Below are 17,235 nucleotides of genomic sequence, written 5' to 3'. Positions count from 1 at the left end.
ATGACTATATATATATATATATATATATATATATATATATATATATATATATATATATATATATATAAAACACACACACACAAACAGGTACATTTATAATACTGATATGATTTTAACAGAGCACTTTTCATATAACCCTCAACAATAATATTAAACTAAACTGAACACGTACAGTTTAAATTTCGTATTAGCATCAAACATGTGCCCAGGAAATTATGGGAAGCTGTATATAACTGAGTGATACTGTAATGGGTTATAATGTACATGAAAAACTACTCAATAACCTTAAATATCCATCAATATCATCATCAGTCTCTCCTGCCCCATGATATCTTTATAAACGTGTTCTTCCTCACCCTCACAGTGACGGGGTTAGAAAGACTCAATATCCACCCCATCCTTTGACATCAACACATCACCACCATATACTCTCTTTCTCTCTATCTCTCACCCCCCCCCACACACACACACTTTCTCACATACCCCCCCCTCTTTTTCTCTCTTTCATCTCACTCCCCCCCTCTCTCTCAGCGGCGCCAGGAGGAGGGGGGGGGGGGTACGGACACACCATGGCTCCCTCACCAACATCTGGCGCTAAGCTCTTACGTCGGAGCCAAAAACGTATCACTGGATTTTCTTTCTTTTTTTCTTTTTTTCCCCTCTATGTTGCTTCTTCATTTGGCCTGCGATGAGGATAAGGACGATGGATGGTTTGGGAATGGAGGGTACGGGATGGCCTTCTCCCTGGCTCTCTGGTTTTTTAATTCTGGTGATCTGAGTGAATATTTCCTTGAACTGAGTGGAATGAGGTAGGATTTAAGAATAGCTAATATGAATAGAAAGGGAAATTATGTATGTATGTAGCATGTATGTATGTAAGTAGACAGATAGGTAGACAGACAAAGACAGGGAGACAGATATAGTAAGAGATATACGGCATAGACAAAATTAAACAGAAAGGTATACAAACTTGGACCAATTTAGATATTATTATTCAAAAGATATTGACTCTAAATCGAATTATTAATGTCTGCCTAACCTACGATTAAGGTATGCACTGGAAAAAAAAAAATGAAGACAAAATCATGTACAACATCAATATGAAAAAACTGAGAGAGAGAGAGAGAGAGAGAGAGAGAGAGAGAGAGAGAGAGAGAATTGTGAAGGGTATTTTGGAAGAATTTGCTTCACTGATTAACCCCTTCCGTACGATGCCGTCTTCTTGTCTTCGTTCTCACTGTTTCTACTGACTCCCTGCAGACGTGGCTGGAGTGACGCAAGCTGGTGTTGTCCTTGAGATGTGGGAGCTTGTGACACTAACCCACATACTGGAATGGTGTGTGTGTGTGTGTGTGTGTGTGTGTGTGTGTGTGTGTGTGTGTGTGTGTGTGTGTGTATGAAGTAGGTCAAGCAAACCTTTAACACCCATACACTTTCACAGGCTTCACTTATAATTATCTTACTTCCTCTCTCTCTTATTTTACTCCACCTTGTATAAACAGGCTTTGCTACCCTCACACACACACACACACACACACACACACACACACACACACACACACACACACTTCTCTAACACTTTCCTCCTCCACTGTCTTAATATTTCACATTTCTCTTCCGTATTTAAAATTTGACAAACTTCACTCACACGTAATCTTCCTCTTCTTACTCTCTCTCTCTCTCTCTCTCTCTCTTTAACTACACGGTCATGGGAGAGGTATTCATGCGTCTTTACCCTCACAGTCTTCCCTTCCATCTCTCTTTCTCTTTACTCTCTTCTTACGGTCAGGTTAAACAAACTCTAGTAAAAATATTTCACCTTTTTTTTTTACTTGATTATTACACACAACTAGATACCTGTACATTCCACTTAGCCTCGTCTCGGGGGTATGCCCTCTAGGAAACTATCAACTGGGGATTTATCACTGGCTGTTATGAGGTTAGTTATGGTGCATGGTGATTCAAGTGGTAAACTGGGGGTAATGACCTTGTGTGTGTGTGTGTCTGAGAGAGAGAGAGAGAGAGAGAGAGAGAGCGTACCTCTTTTCTACCTTACCCTGCCAAAACTTCATATCATCACCGCTTACTCCTCTCTCTCTCAATAACTTAACCCTATCTGTCCACTTATGTATTATCTTTCCTACCTCCATATCGTCATTCACCTTAACACAGATTTGTTTTTCACCCCAAGAGGTTAGATGCAGCCTTCATTAATTCTTTGCTGGGTGTCTCTCCTATACCTAATAAAATAATGAGAGCCAAGAAAATAAACGACAGAGAGATGTAATGTACGGTATAAAAGACCTTTACAACTATTCCCTCAACATCCACATCCTACCCTATCCACTACAACCCTACCCTACCCTACCCTCTACAATCTTTCCTTACCCTACTCACTACAACCCTACCCTACTCTCTACAACCCTACCCTACCCTATTCTCTACAACCCTACCCTACCCTATTCTCTACAACCCTACCCTACCCTATTCTCTACAACCCTACCCTACCCTCTCCAACCCACTACAACCCTACCCTACCCTACCCTACCCTACCCATTACAACCCTATCCTACCAGCTTCAACCATACCTTACTCTACCTTACTACATGACTTACACCCTTCACCTCACTACAGTAAACTTACACTACCAAACCCGCTACGTACACTCCGCTGTCCCCCTCAACACACACACACACACACTCTACACGGCGAGTGAACATGAATCCGGTTATCTTGTTTCATAGCTTGGGGTGTGCAGGCTGGGAGTATAGTGTGTAGGTGTAGGTGGTGGGAGTATAAGTGTAGCGGTGGGGTTGAGGGCGATATGGAAGGGTAGAACAGCGAGAAGACAACCCCTATGAATAAATCCTTCTGGCACAAGTGAAAGGATTAATGATGTGTGAAGGCGGAGGAGAAAGAAAGCGAGAGTATGAGTAGGGTGGGATGGGGCTGGGACAGTGTGAGACGGAAGGAGGGCGAGCTGACAAAACGTGAATAAAATCGTCTGCTTAAGCTAGATTACAAGTGAAGTGTTTGAGGGTGATGAGATGTGCGGGGGAGGGAGCGGAGATTGAGACAAAGCAGAGAACACCTTAAATAATATCGTTTGGCAATTGCTACAGCAGAATAAAGAAAGGGTACTTGGTGTCTGGGGGTGAGTGAGTGTGTAGGGGTGTTTTGTGTGTGGGGTGGGGGTTGAGAGTCTGGGTTAAGGGAGGGGGAAAGGGAGGAGACAACCCCCTCACCTTGACTCACCTGTAACATACCTGCCTGGCCAAGAAAACAGGTTATGGATAAGGTGCAGAGGTCCAGGCGCAAGAGAGTACAAGGGTGTCAAGATATGTGGGGTAAGAGGGTGAGCAAGAAAAAGAGCAGACAGTCCCCTAAATAAAATCGAATTATATTACCTGGAAATATGAAAGACAAAGTGAGAGGTGTTAATGAGTAGTGGGTGGTGGTGGTGTGGTGGAGGGGTGAGAGGATGGGTGACAGAGAGGTAGGAGAGCACGGAAACAGCCCTGCCTCACCTTGACTCACCTGCCCCCACTCCACCTGGCCTACGAAACAAGCTGAGGGTGTGTCAAGAAAGGTTACGTTCCCAATACCCTACCTTACAACACTACCTTATCTTTTTTATCAATTTTAATACGGTATCACTTTTTTAATTATTATTTCTTCCATCAGATTATTTTGACGTGGAACGGCTCCATTAATACGCGGTCTTTTTTTTTCCCCTTTCTACAACCATGCTATTTTTTTCTTTCTTTCTCTCTCTCTCTCTCTCTCTTTTCAATGCACGGCTCCCTTAGTGCGTTTATTATACTTTTCTTTTTTGTTTTGTTCACTCCTCTCGCCAGACGTTCATTCCTACCTTGGGACAGCTCCCTAGCATTAAGGCGATTGATAAGGACTATATATATATCTTAAATTTCCAGCTTCTGTAGCCTCTCCAAATCTAGGTAAAATTGTCTAGAGATTGTAAGGGCAAAAACACCTTAACTACCAGAGTCTGTCACAAAAATGATTCCAGTTTGTGTGTGTGTGTGTGTGTGTGTGTGTGTGTGTGTGTGTGTGTGTGTGTGTGTGTGTGTGTGTGTGTGTGAGTGAGTGAGTAGAGTGAGTGTGTGTGTGTGTGTGTGTGTGTGTGTGTGTGAGTATCACTGCACCGAAGAGATTAGTGCAGACTGTTTCTAAGCCCTTCATTAGGAAACACACACACACACACACACACACACACAAAGATCAGGAGAACATCACACCAACTGTCACACCAATCGTAAGAACAGAAAAATACCACACCAACCCCCCCCCCTCCAAGGCTGGCGAGGAACCTTTGTGTAGCAAGGCTGGTGTTGCTGGTGTATCCTCATTTACACCCGCCATCTTGGTACACTTACTGAGGTTCACTTAATTCACTTACTTTACACTTAAGGCATGTCTGTCACTTTTCTCCCTGAAGCGTTAAAGTGAATCATCTAAGGGCAGATAAATATATAAATCTAAGGGCAAACAAATAAATCTAAGGGCAGAGAAACATAAATCTAAGGGCAGAGGAACATATAAATCATCCCTGTGGCTATTCATATCTGCTGGCACGGGAAAGTGACAAATAAATAAATAAATAAAAATAAAAACTAACTAACTTGTCTCCGTGTAGAAAAATTACAATATTAATCTCGGTTTAAAAAGGCTTCTCGTTTCTCTTCCTGAACTGTTTATTTTTGCACCTGTCTTGTAAATCACCTGTCTAATATTTATGCTATTATGTTAGTCCTAAACTCTGAATATCACTGACGGCTCTGGAAGGGGGGTATTCAAGGAGAGGAAGAGGGAAAGAAGAGAATCAAGAGGAAGAGGGAAAGACAAGAAAATCAAGAGGGAGGAAGAGGGAAAGATTGAAGAAACAGAAGGGACGTTGGACATACTAGACAAATCAAAAGGGAGAAAGAGGAAAAGATAGAAGGAAAACAAAAGCAGGAGGAGGGAAAGACAGGAAAATGAAGAGGGAGAGGGAAAGACAAGAAAATCAAGAGAGAAAAAGACAAGGAAAACAAAGCAGGAAAGAAGTGAAGACAGAAGAAAACAGGAGGGAGAAAGACAGATGAAAAAAAGAGGAAGCGGAAAAGACATGGGAAAAACAAGAGGAAGGAAGAAGGAAACACAGAAGAAAATCACAAGCGAGAAAGTGGGACAGATCGAAGAAAAATGAGAACAAAGTAAGACAGGAGGAAAGAAATAAATGCTAAAGAGACGCAGAAGGAAAGATAGAAGGAAAACACGAGGGAAGACTTTAGACAGGGAAAAATCAATGAAGGGGAGGGGAAAAAAGGAAAACAAGAGATGAAGACAAGATAAAGAGATAAAGACAAAAAAAAAGAAAAAGGGAAAGACAGAAGGAAAACAAGAGATGAAGACATAAGATAAAGAGATAAAGACAAAAAAAAATAAAGAGGGAAAGACAGAAGAAAACAAGGAGGAATATGAGGGAAAAAAAAATGTTGCAATTACAGACGCAACACCAACCCTCCATCACAGTCATCATCATTATCATCCACCTGTTGTCACTTACACTTAAACCACTTTCAGACATCAACACTCATCCACTTTCCTACCCCCCACTTTCCTCCCTTCCAATCCCTCTACTTTCCTCCCTCCAAATCCCTCTACTTTCCTCTCCAATCCCTCCATTGTCCACACTTTCTTCTTTCAGCTCTTCCACTTTTCTCTCTCCAACCCCTCCACCACCCTCACTTTCCTCTCCAACTCCCCCCCCCCCCTCCACTACTACCTTTCTTCCTCCAACCCCTCTACCACCCACACATTCCATCAAACTCCTTCACCCTTTCCTCTCTCCAACTCCACCATCCCCTTCACTTTCCTCCCTTCAAACCCCCTACCATCTTTCTTCCTCCAACCCCTTCACCACCCACACATTCCATCAAACTCCTTCACCCTTTCCTCTCTCCAACCCCACCATCCCCTTCACCTTCCTCCCTTCAAACCCCCTACCATCTTTCTTCCTCCAATCCCTCCCTCCCTTTCCTTCCATCATCTATTGCTTATCAGATTTTGCTTTCTCGAGACATTCGTTATCTGCTTATCAGTTACTTTCACCTTTATCATTATTATATATTCTTCATTCCATTATACTTTTTTATCTTCATTTCCACTGCTATTCATTTCTTGTTTTTTGTTGTCACTCGTAATCACCAACTTCTTTGCCAAACTTTTATCCTTCCCTTTCTCTATATTTTATCAGTCATCTCCAATCAGTTACTTATCTTTTAATCCTCATTCTTAGTCGTCTTTTCTTATAAAAAATTCTCTTACTTTACTCCTCCACTCCGTTCTTCACCTCCATCCCCCTCTTCTCTATTTTTTACGAACCAGCTTTCTTTACTCCTTCACTACTACGAGAGGACAATTTTGCAGGCCTCTCTCCTTTGGTCCTTTCCTTCCACATAAATATTTACTCTACTCTTCCACTTCCTTCTTTGTTTTCATCCCTCTCTTCTCCATGTTTTACCAATCTTTTTTTTTTCCCCTCACTTCCTCTACGATAGGACAATTCTTGCAGGCCTCTCTCCTTTGATCCTGTCCTTCTACATTTAAAAAAAAAAAAAAAAAAAAAAAAAAAAAATATCCCTCTCTTCTCCATATTTCACGAATCTTTCTTCTTCCCTCACTTCCTCCATGAAGGGATCATTTTGCAGGCCTTTCCTTTCGTCCCTTCCTTCAACATAAAAAAATAACAAAAATAAATAAACAAAAATAAAGTCTCCCCTGCACCATATAACGAGGTCATTACGTGGGTCATTAGCAACCACGTCATTAGGGCGAAGAGGAGGGTCGTTAGCGAATCTCTCTCCACTTTAATATCTTTACCGCCATCCGGGACGCCCCTTAAGTGTACAAAGCAACACCAGATTACAAGCATCTTAAGTGTACCATCTAGGTAGGATTGGCTTAAAGTGTTTTCCTAAGTGTACTCTACCGGTATATAGAGCACCGTAAGTAATTTTTAAGTGTTAAGTGTATCATCTAGCTAGGTATTGGTTTAAAGTGTATTCGTAAGTGTACTGGATATAAAGTTTCAAGTAATTTCTAAGTGTTAAGTGTACAATCAAGGTAGGTATTGGTTTAAAGTGTAATCGTAAGTGTACTGTATTCAGAGTTTCAAGTAAATACTAAGTGTTAAGTGTACCATCCCTAGGTCTTGGTTCAAAGTGTTCCCTTAAGTGTACTGCATATAGCGTGTTGCCAGTAATTTCTAAGTGTTAAGTGTACCATCCCTAGGTACTGGTTCGAAGTGTTTCCTTAAGTGTACCATCTTCAACATATCCCTTTAAGTGGAATGTGCACTTACCTATTTGACCACCAGGACACTTTTTATATATTTACTTCTTGCAATTATTCAACTTTCCAGAGTAGACATTATGGAGGGAAATATAAAGGCTGGTCTACCCCCTCCGCTTCATTATATCTACCCCTCCACTTCATTATATCTACCCCTCCACTTCATTATATCTACCCCTCCACTTCATTATATCTACCCCTCCACTTCATGTCTATCTACCCCTCCACTTCATGGTCTCGGGTGGGCTGAATAAAATCGTCAGGGAGAGCAAGAGTTAAGTGGAGAGGAGGGCATCGTACTGAAGGTGTGTGTGTGTGTGTGTGTGTGTGTGTGTGTGTGTGTGTGTGTGTGTGTGTGTGTGTGTGTGTGTGTGTGTGTGTGTGTGTGTGTGTGTGTGTGTGCGTGCTTTCGTGGTCACTTGCCAATCCACAACTAAGGCCATTGAACCGACTTAAGTACTTGCTTTTCACACACACACATACACTTGCCTCTTCACTTACCATCAAACCCATTACATTACCCATCATCCACTCACTTGATGTAGCGCTGCCTTCAGATGACTCAGTGTGAAGAGCCGAATGTTTTCTTGCAAACTAAAAAGCAATTTACTACGCTGGGTGGTAACCATATAAAGAATGGACGCCTGGTGGGCTAATGGGTCAAGATGCGCCAGACGTGGCTCACCGTTTATATGAGGAGTGGTCGAGGATTACTAACAACACTGCTCAGGGATTAGCGACTGGTCACACTCATGTCGTAAAAATACCCCCGCTAATACCAATGCACCAGTCCTGTATGAGACAGCCCTGGCATGTATTCAATATGGACGGTGGGTGTTGGCGCCGAAGTGGTGACGTAGAGGTGTATGGTATGTAGGAGGACTGCTGGGTCTTGATAGTAGGCTGTGAAGCCTATGCCCAGAGTCGGACACACACACACACACACACACACACACAAATGTTCCGATTAAGCAGCCTAGCCCCGGGTCCCTACGCTACTGATGGGGCAATAAAGGAATGAAGAATAAATAAAACACATCATTCTTACACTGGGCCATACTCTTCTTCTGTGGATATTGCGTATCGCCATCTCCTCAGCGAGTTATTATCTTCCTTTAAGTACCAGACGCATACAAGGTCGATACTAGTATAAATCGCTTAACAGACAACATTAAGGTATACTAGGCAAAATAAATACACGGCAAAGAGGTGTTACGGAGAGTCCTATGTCAACAAGGCTGCCATTCAGTCTGTATTCCTTTCCTATTCATCTTAAATCCCTTCTCTTCCCAAATATACATTCCTCTGTATCTATCTCCCCTTTATTTCTATCTATCCACGTCCGCTACCTGTTCCCTATATCTATCTGCAATACCACTATCCTTATCTATTTACCTGTTATCTATATTACCAATCTCATCATCTAACTACCTAGGTTCAGTTGTTACATTACTACCTTCCTATTGATAACCCTTTCACTGTATTTTTCACTGTATTCTTGCTGCACCCAGATGGACAGTCAATCAATACTCACTATCTATCTATCTATCAATCTATCTGCGTCTGTATGTCTGTCTATCAATCTAAGCTATCTGTCTATCTACACTCACAACGCAACTTCCACCTTCCCCTCTCACCATGCACCTCAAGTTTCACGTTTTATATACTGGTTATGATTCAGTGTCCACCCTAACACCCACCCTCTCCCACCCCCAACACCCACACCTCCAACACCCACCCACACCCACACCCCCACAACAATGCTTTACTACCCCTGATTACGAAGCCTTGAGAGACGGAGGATGTAAGTCGACCCTAACGTTATGCTGCATTCTTTTACATCATTCTCTCTCTCTCTCTCTCTCTCTCTCACACACCTTTTCTCTTTCTCTTTTACCCCAAACGCACCTCTTCTCTCTCCATCAAATCGTCTCTCTCTCTCTCTCTCTCTCTCTCTCTCGATACAACATACGGAAGTCTTGCGTAACAGACTCATTGGAATCACTCTTAATTTCACTCCTTCATCTCTCTCTCTCTCTCTCTCTCTCAATTGCTCCGCCAAACATTTTCCACAACTCCAGGGATGCTACTCGCGATAATGTTGTCAGTAGCAACAGAAAAGATGAACATTTCTTTGATACTGGAATTTCCCTAAGGCGAGGTGATAACAGACTGGGTAGGAGAGAGAGAGAGAGAGAGCCCATTCCCACCTCCACACACACACATTGCAAGTGGCTTTGGGGATAGCTTAACACCTCTTCCTTTGCGATTTAATTTTCACATTACACCTCAACATCCTCGTATTTACCATTGATGCAAACTATGTCGGTATGAAGAAAGATATAACCAGAATAAGAGAAAGCTAAGGAGCGATGGGCAAAAATAAATCGCTAAAAAAGAGGTGTTAAGAAGCCTTCCACTGCATCTAGAACCAAGACAAGAGGAGATGTCAGACGAGGATGAGAGAGAGAGAGACATAAAGAGGTGCAACAGAATAAGTGGGAGAGAACGAGGGAGGAACGGACGGGTGAAGTAAGGGCACAGAAATGGATGACAGTTGGAGGTGTGTGTGTGTGTGTGTGTGTGTGTGTGTGTGTGTGTGTGTGTGTGTGTGTGTGTGTGTGTGTGTGTGTGTGTGTGTGTGAGAGAGAGAGAGAGAGAGAGAGAGAATTGGTGACAAGGTAAGAAGCATAACGGCAGAGATGAGGAGAAATGAAGTGAACAGTTAGCAAGGACACACTATAGCCTGACACCACACCACACCACACCCACACTTATCACCACAACACACTCATCATCATTCACCACAACGTTACTCTCCCCCCACCTCACCACCAAAAGTTGCCAACACCATCTGAACTATCACCACCTCTCCTCTCGTCACCACAATCACCACCACAACCTTCCTTTCACCACCGCAACCTTCCCATTCCTCCTTCCCGCAACCACACTCTCCACCACCACCAACATTGCCGTTTGCGGACTACTACTACTATCGCCACCACCACCACCACTACTACTATCGCCACCACCACCACCACTACTACTACTCTCGCCACCATCACCACCACCACCACGCGTCCTCTATATTACCATCAGCATGACTCACACTAGAGCAAGTAGCACACTGCCACACTATCCCCTATACCCGCATCTTAACTACCACAATAAATGCAGTGGCAGATAACAACCCATTCACCACGAGGAGGCATTTTTTTTTTCATTCTTCTCAAACTTACACCTGACGATTTCCGTGAACTTAAAGAACAACAGTTGTGAAGGGGTTGATGAAGTATTATTATCATTATTATTATTATTAAGCACTTGAGTAGTGTGATGAGTAAGGATGGAGGTTTGGAGGGTGAAGTGCTTGAAAGGGTACAGCAGGGAAGAAAGGTTGCTGGTTCCTTGAAAGCAGTGATAAGAAACAGGGAAGTGAGCATGGAAGTGAAAAAGTTACTACATGACAGTATTGTGATACCAACTCTAACGTACGGAAGTGAAGCTTGGACATTGTTGGAAGGACACAAGTCAAGAGTGAGAGCAGTGGAAATGAGTTATTTAAGAGGAGCCTGTGGAGTCACGTGGAGAGACAGGCTGACGAATCAGGATATAAAGAAGGGTTGTGGTGTGGATGTGGATGTGATAGGAAGCGTTATGAGGAACACACTGAGGTGGTTTGGCCATGTGGAGAGGATGGAGGGTGAAAGACTGACGAAGAGAGTGTATGTGAGTGAGGTGGAGGGGGGAAGAGGGAGGGGGAGGCCGAGGATGAGATGGAGGGATGGGGTGGAGAGGTATATGAGAGAGGGGGGTGTGAATTGGGAGCAGGGCAGTGAAATGGCGGGGGACAGGGCGACTTGGAGGCGATTTGTTTGTGGCCACCCCAAACGGGATTGAGGCGTCTGGCAATAGATAGATAGATTATTATTATTATTATTAGCCGGAATTAGTAGAAGTAAAAGTAGTAGTAGTAGTAGTAGTAGTAGTAGTAGTAGTAGTAGTAGTAGTAGTAGTAGTTGTTGTTGTTGTAGAAGAAACAGTAATAGTCGTAGTAGTAGTCCATGGTCAGTATTCTCGTGGGGCAAGGAGGCTCCCTAGCACCTCTTCCTTAGCGATTTATCTTTGGGTATGGAAGGTTTATATAATTTTGTACGGTATTTAGGAAGAGTATGGTCATATCAGAAAGATTTAAATAACACAAAAGAGGATAACAAGGTGTATATAAGAAAAATAAGTCGCTTGGGAAGAGGTGTTAGGGAGCTTCCTCAACGCCGAAAACACGAAACAAAGCAACGTGGCATTAATAAACAATTCATGGAGAGAGAGAGAGAGAGAGAGAGAGATTCCTTCCTGACATTTAGCACACAAGAAATTACTGTTACATCTTTCCTCAAAAAAAAAAAATAATAATAAAAAAAAAATGCAAAACGAAAAAAAATCCAAACTTCAGTGACCTTTACAACTTAATCAATTATTCACCTAACAAACTCCACCCCATTCCCACTTCCACACACACACACACACACACACACACACACACACACACACACAGGGATCTCATGGGGCGAAGTGAGAAGTCAGTAAATACACACACACACACACACACACACACACAATAACGTCCTCGCACTGAAAGGGTTGTCTAAAATACGTCCTGGCACTGAAGGGGTTAACTGTACGTAAGATCCAAACACTACGCACTCTTACGCATACTGCAACTCCATCACCCACCCACTGCAAGACAACCACACCAAACTACGCCCTAAACACACACCACACTCTGCAGGGGATGAGGGAAGGGAGGGGAGATCTGCGAGGGAGGGAGGGGAGGACTGTAAGGGAGGGAGGGAGGGAAGATCTACAAGGGAGGGAGGGAGGCAATGAATGAGCAATGAGGAATAAATGTCAGAGTGAAGTGATATAATTTTCTACTTGGGGGAGACGGGTAATGTGTGTGTGTGTGTGTGTGTGTGTGTGTGTGTGAGAGAGAGAGAGAGGGGGGAGAGAGAGGGGGGGGAGAGAGAGAGAGAGAGAGGGGGGGGAAGAAATCTAAAGGGTTGATGAGAGATCAAAGACAGGGAAGGTAGGATGGGAAAGGGGAGGGGGGGAAAAGGGAAAGAGGGGAGAAGGAAAGAACTTTAAGAGGGAGGAGAAGAGAGTAATGGGAGGGGAAAGATAAAAAGTAGAAGGGGTGAGAGAAGTAAAATGAAGGAGGGAGAGGGGAGGAAGACACAGAACGGGCCTGAAAGTATGAAAAAAAGTTAGAAGTGGCAATAGAGGGGAGAAGGTGTCATTTGCGTGAGGGGTGACAACGGAGAGGGGAGGAAATGCCACACAAACGAGGGGAGAGAAAAGGGCACACCGAGGGGAGGGAGGAAATGATGGAGGGAGGAAAGGGGAGAGGAAAAGCTGGGGAAAATATAGAGGGAAGAAAGAGACACAGGAGTAGAAAGATCAGCAAACAGCAACACGTCTAAGATTTGTTACTGAGAGGACTATGACTATGGTATTTAATTTTGGAGGATGGGGAGGGAGGAAAAAGATGGAGAGAATGGGGAGGGAGGAAAAAGATGGAGAGAATGGGGAGGGAAAAAGATAGTGAGAATGGAGGGGACGGACAAAGATGGCGTGAGTGGAGGGCAAAAAATAAAAATAAATAAATAAATAACTTGCAGAATAGATGGAGAGAATGGGATGGGAAGAAAAGGCTGAACAGAATAGGGAAAGGGGAAAAGAAAGATGGAGAATAGAGAAAAAAGATAGAGGAAATGGGTGGAACGAAAAAGATGTAGAGAAAGAGGAGAGTAAAAATGGGGACAGTGGGGTAAAGAGGGATGAAAAGGTTGGAGAAAGTGGGGAGGAGAGGGGAGAGTGTTAAAAAAAAAAATGGAATGAATGGGGCGAGAAGGGAGGGCAGAAGAGGATGAAGAATGGGGTGGGGAGGATGAGAGGATATGCCAACACACAAAGACTGACAGGGCAATGAACTGGATGGGGAGGAGGGGGAATGGAAAGTTGTGAAATGAAAGACAAGGATTGAGTAAGGATATGGACGGGAGAAGGGGAAGAGACGAGAAGGGAAGGGAAGGGGAAAGGGAGAAGAGAAGAGAGAAGAGAAGAGAAAAGAGAAGAGAAGGGAGGGGAAGGGAATGGAAGAGGGAATGGAAGGGGGAAGGGGAACAAATTTTAAGCAACAAATATAAGCACCCGGTATACTGTCTCTAACATAGGGTGTAGATAATTGAAGCGAGTAAAAATAAAAATATACCGTTTACTTGTGCAGAATAAAGCTTCTCGTAAATACCGGTACTATAGTAATGACAATGCTTACCACGAAAACTTTTACATCTTGGGAGACCTTCACACCTAATGAGGTCACACTAAAATGGAACAACCTCACACCTAGGACATCAAAGAAGGAGCCTGGAGGAAATGTTGAAATGAACCTGACTGATTACATGCTTGTATACGTAAATAAACCTGGGAGTGCTGCTGACAAGACGACGAGAAATTCCTCCCTCCACCTTCTCTCCAAGATGAACCTACCTCTTCCACGCCCTAGCACCAACACACTAAGCTACTCTCATACTTACGAGGGTGATAGAGTGTGAGAGTGGTGGTAGAGGTACTGCTGGAACATACTGCCTCCACACACTGCACTCACAATGCTTTCTTTACGTCACTTGGTTCAATGCTATTCGCTCTTGTTACTGTAGTTACGTTTGGTTGGCTTCCCTTGGGTACGGCACTTGCTGATGGTTAAGTTACGTTGTTCACAGTGGCTATCAGTCCTTGAGTTAGGTGGTTCAAAGTGGCTACCAATACTTGCTAGTTAAGTTAGAAGGTTCACAGTGACTACTACCGGTGTCTGGTGGATAGGGTATGTTCCGTGGTTTACAGTAACTTCAGTTTGTTAGTTACGTTAAGTGGTTCCAAAGGGTTACCGATTCTTGGTGATTGGGTTAGGTGATCTGGCGACCACTAGCTGTTTTCTCTGATGACTTTCTTAGCTTGTATACACTATACAATGCAGGTTTTATTTCCATCGTATGTCTTCCCACGGTTCCTCCATCGCTTTCGTTATCTCCACCACTGTTTTCTTCATTAACCTCCACCAATCATCCACCACCGTTAATGTTTTCAGCTACTTTCCTCAACATTATTAGTCCCTCCACCACCAAGGACGTCTCATCCATCTATGTTAGTGTTTTACCATACCTTCTCCAACACTTGACTAGTTTCTCCACCACCACCAGTATATTATCAAACTCTTGTCACTGTACTCACCAACACTCCACCTTCTCCAGCATCATCATCATATTGTCCCATCCCCTAACACTGGACTTCACCATCTTCACCACTCCAGTTTCTCCATCAGGATTCACAGCTTCTACACTATCTTCACAATTTCCACACACATCTCCAACACTTCCACTAGTTTCTCCACCACCACCTCCAGCATAAAGCCTTTACTTCATCGCCATCACTTTTTTCATCCCTTTCAGCACCTTGTAAAATATCCACAATACAGTTCCATCATCATCATCATCATCACCATTATCATCATCGTCTCCCTTCCTACTCTCTCCACCTACCCATCAACAGTTACTTCTCCCCATCTTCTCATTATCACCTCGTTTCTTTTCATTACCACCTCATTTCTTTCCCTAATCAATGTTTCTCACTCATGTTTCAACGTTCATGTAAGTCTCTGGGGGGAAAAAAATATTGAGAATAATTTGTAAGCACTGCATTATTTATCCACATAATTCTTATCTATACTCGATTTTTTAAGCTTAAATAAAGAAAATAAAATAGAAATTATGAAAATGAAAATAAAAATAAATAAAAAATATATTTTAGCGTAAATTTTCTTCACCTGCACAACGCGGGCTAAGGAACCAACACTCCCTAACACCTCTTCCTCACCGATTTATTTTTCTCCGACAAGAAGAGTATGTTCTCACCTCAGTTTGTTTGTCTGTTGGCAGGATTACTAAAAAACCAAGAGAGATTTGGACCAAATTCGGTGGGTAGGTAGCCCACATCCTCGGGAATAATCAATTAACTATTACGACCGATCCGGATCGCATTACAGAATCTGGATCCGGAAAACACTTTCTACGAAACCCTAATCAATGACGAGAAAACCTAACCCATTATGAAGAGTGGTTTGGAAATTACGCTGCCCTTGTCGGAGAGATGCGCTCCACTGAGTGCCCGTCTGGTTTGCTTGTTATCAATGCAGCCAGACTCTTGTTTTAAGAGAGAGAGAGAGAGAGAGAGAGAGAGAGAGAGAGAGAGAGAGAGAGAGAGAGAGAGCAGTGGGATAAACTATAAAAAAATAAAAATACGGAAGGACAGAAGAGGAAGGGAATGAAAGTGGAACAGAGGTGAGGAGGGAGTGAGGGGAAGAGTGGAGGGAGGGAGGGAGTGAGGGGAAGAGTGGAGGGAGGGAGGGAGTGAGGGGAAGAGTGGAGGGAGGGAGGGAGTGAGGGGAAGAGTGGAGGGAGGGAGGGGAAGAGTGGAGGGAGGGAGGGAGTGAGGGGAAGAGCGGAGGGAGGGAGGGAGTGAGGGGAAGAGTGGAGGGAGGGAGGGAGTGAGGGGAAGAGTGGAGGGAAGGAGGGAGTGTGGGGAAGAGGGAATGGAGGGAGGGAGGCAGGGAGGGGAAGAGTGGAGGGAAAGAACGGAGGGAAGGGAAGGAGGGAGTGTGGGGAAGAAGGAATGGAAGGAGGGAGGCAGGAAGGGAAAGAGGGAATGGAGGGAGGGAGACAGGGAGGGGATGAGGGAATGGAGGGAGGAAGGCAGGGAGGGGAAGAGGGAATGGAGGGAGGAAGGCAGGGAGGGGAAGAGGGAATGGAAGGAGGGAGGCAGGAAGGGGAAGAGGGGAGGGGAGGAAGGAAGGGGAAGAGGGAAGATAAAGAGGGAGGGAGGGGGGAGAGAGAGAGGAAGAGGGGACAGTGAGGGGAAGAGCGGTCTAAAAATACTTAATAGAAGTGTTTAAGACAAGCCGGCAAGCCATATATACAACCTCTATACTTTCACCCCCATGTCTCTCCCTCTCTCTCTCTCCATTTCTTTCCCTCCTCTTTCTCCATTTCTTTTCTTACTTCATCTGCCTCTCACCTTAATTCGCATTTTTTTCCTTTTTCTGCTTATCATTTTCACTTCATCTTGCCTTCTTTCATTATTCTTCATCGTTTTCTCCGCATCTCGTCTCTCCATATTCTTCTCCTTTCGCTTCCCCCCTTCCCATTCCTCTTCTCTTCTTTCGCACTTTATCTAACCTCATCTCAGCTCACCTTCCCCTGCGTTCTCCTCCTCCTCATCACCATCATCATCATTATTCACCATCATTATCGTATGCTTGTAACATTGTTCAGGCTCTTCACTATTTTGTACTCATCATCAAAATCATCATCTGTCTCACTTTATACGGCTTATCACATCATCATCATCTCATTTTCTCCTCTTACATGACACCTTCTCCTCCTCCTCTTCCACCTCATCATTATCCTCATCATCATCATCACTATTACCACCTCTTCCTTCTTTATATGGCTCATCATCATCATCATCATCTTTCCTCTTCCTTCTCACCCAATCTGGATCTCCATCTTCTTCCTCTCCGTCGTCTGCTCCTCTCTCTTCGTACCCAATGTTCCCACTCGTTGTTGTGATGTAATAAGGTTCATGAGACGTCCAGACAGGGATGGAGGAGGAGGAGGAGGAGATAAGAAAGGGGAAGAGGAAGAATGGAGGGAAAAAAGAAAAGGGGGAAGCGCAAATGGGGAGAATTATCAATAAAAATGGGGAAGAGGAAAGAAAAATGGTAAGAAAGTAAAAACGCAAATACATAAAAAATAGACAGAGAGA

The 17,235-nt window shown here is 43.7% G+C and overlaps 1 protein-coding gene across 2 annotated transcripts in view; it reads right to left on the bottom strand.

Moving 5' to 3' along the window:
* The window catches only part of LOC145409693 (uncharacterized), a 154,810-nt gene that overhangs the window by 25,287 nt on the left and 112,288 nt on the right, over positions 1-17,235 (bottom strand). The window contains exon 1 of one of the 2 annotated variants that reach the window (XM_080280047.1): positions 13,953-14,012. The exons of the other annotated variant lie outside the window; for it this stretch is intronic. Coding sequence (XP_080136173.1) covers positions 13,953-13,999 — 47 coding nt within the window. The 5' untranslated portion in view covers positions 14,000-14,012. Of the gene's footprint in view, positions 1-13,952; positions 14,013-17,235 lie in introns of those variants that run through there. 2 annotated transcript variants of the gene reach the window in all.

Source organism: Coenobita brevimanus, chromosome 82, assembly GCF_032717465.1.
Source record: "Coenobita brevimanus isolate Jiangsu-jjx chromosome 82, ASM3271746v2, whole genome shotgun sequence".
NCBI classification, from domain to species: Eukaryota; Metazoa; Arthropoda; class Malacostraca; order Decapoda; family Coenobitidae; genus Coenobita; species Coenobita brevimanus.
This window is presented reverse-complemented; position numbering and strand designations above follow the sequence as displayed.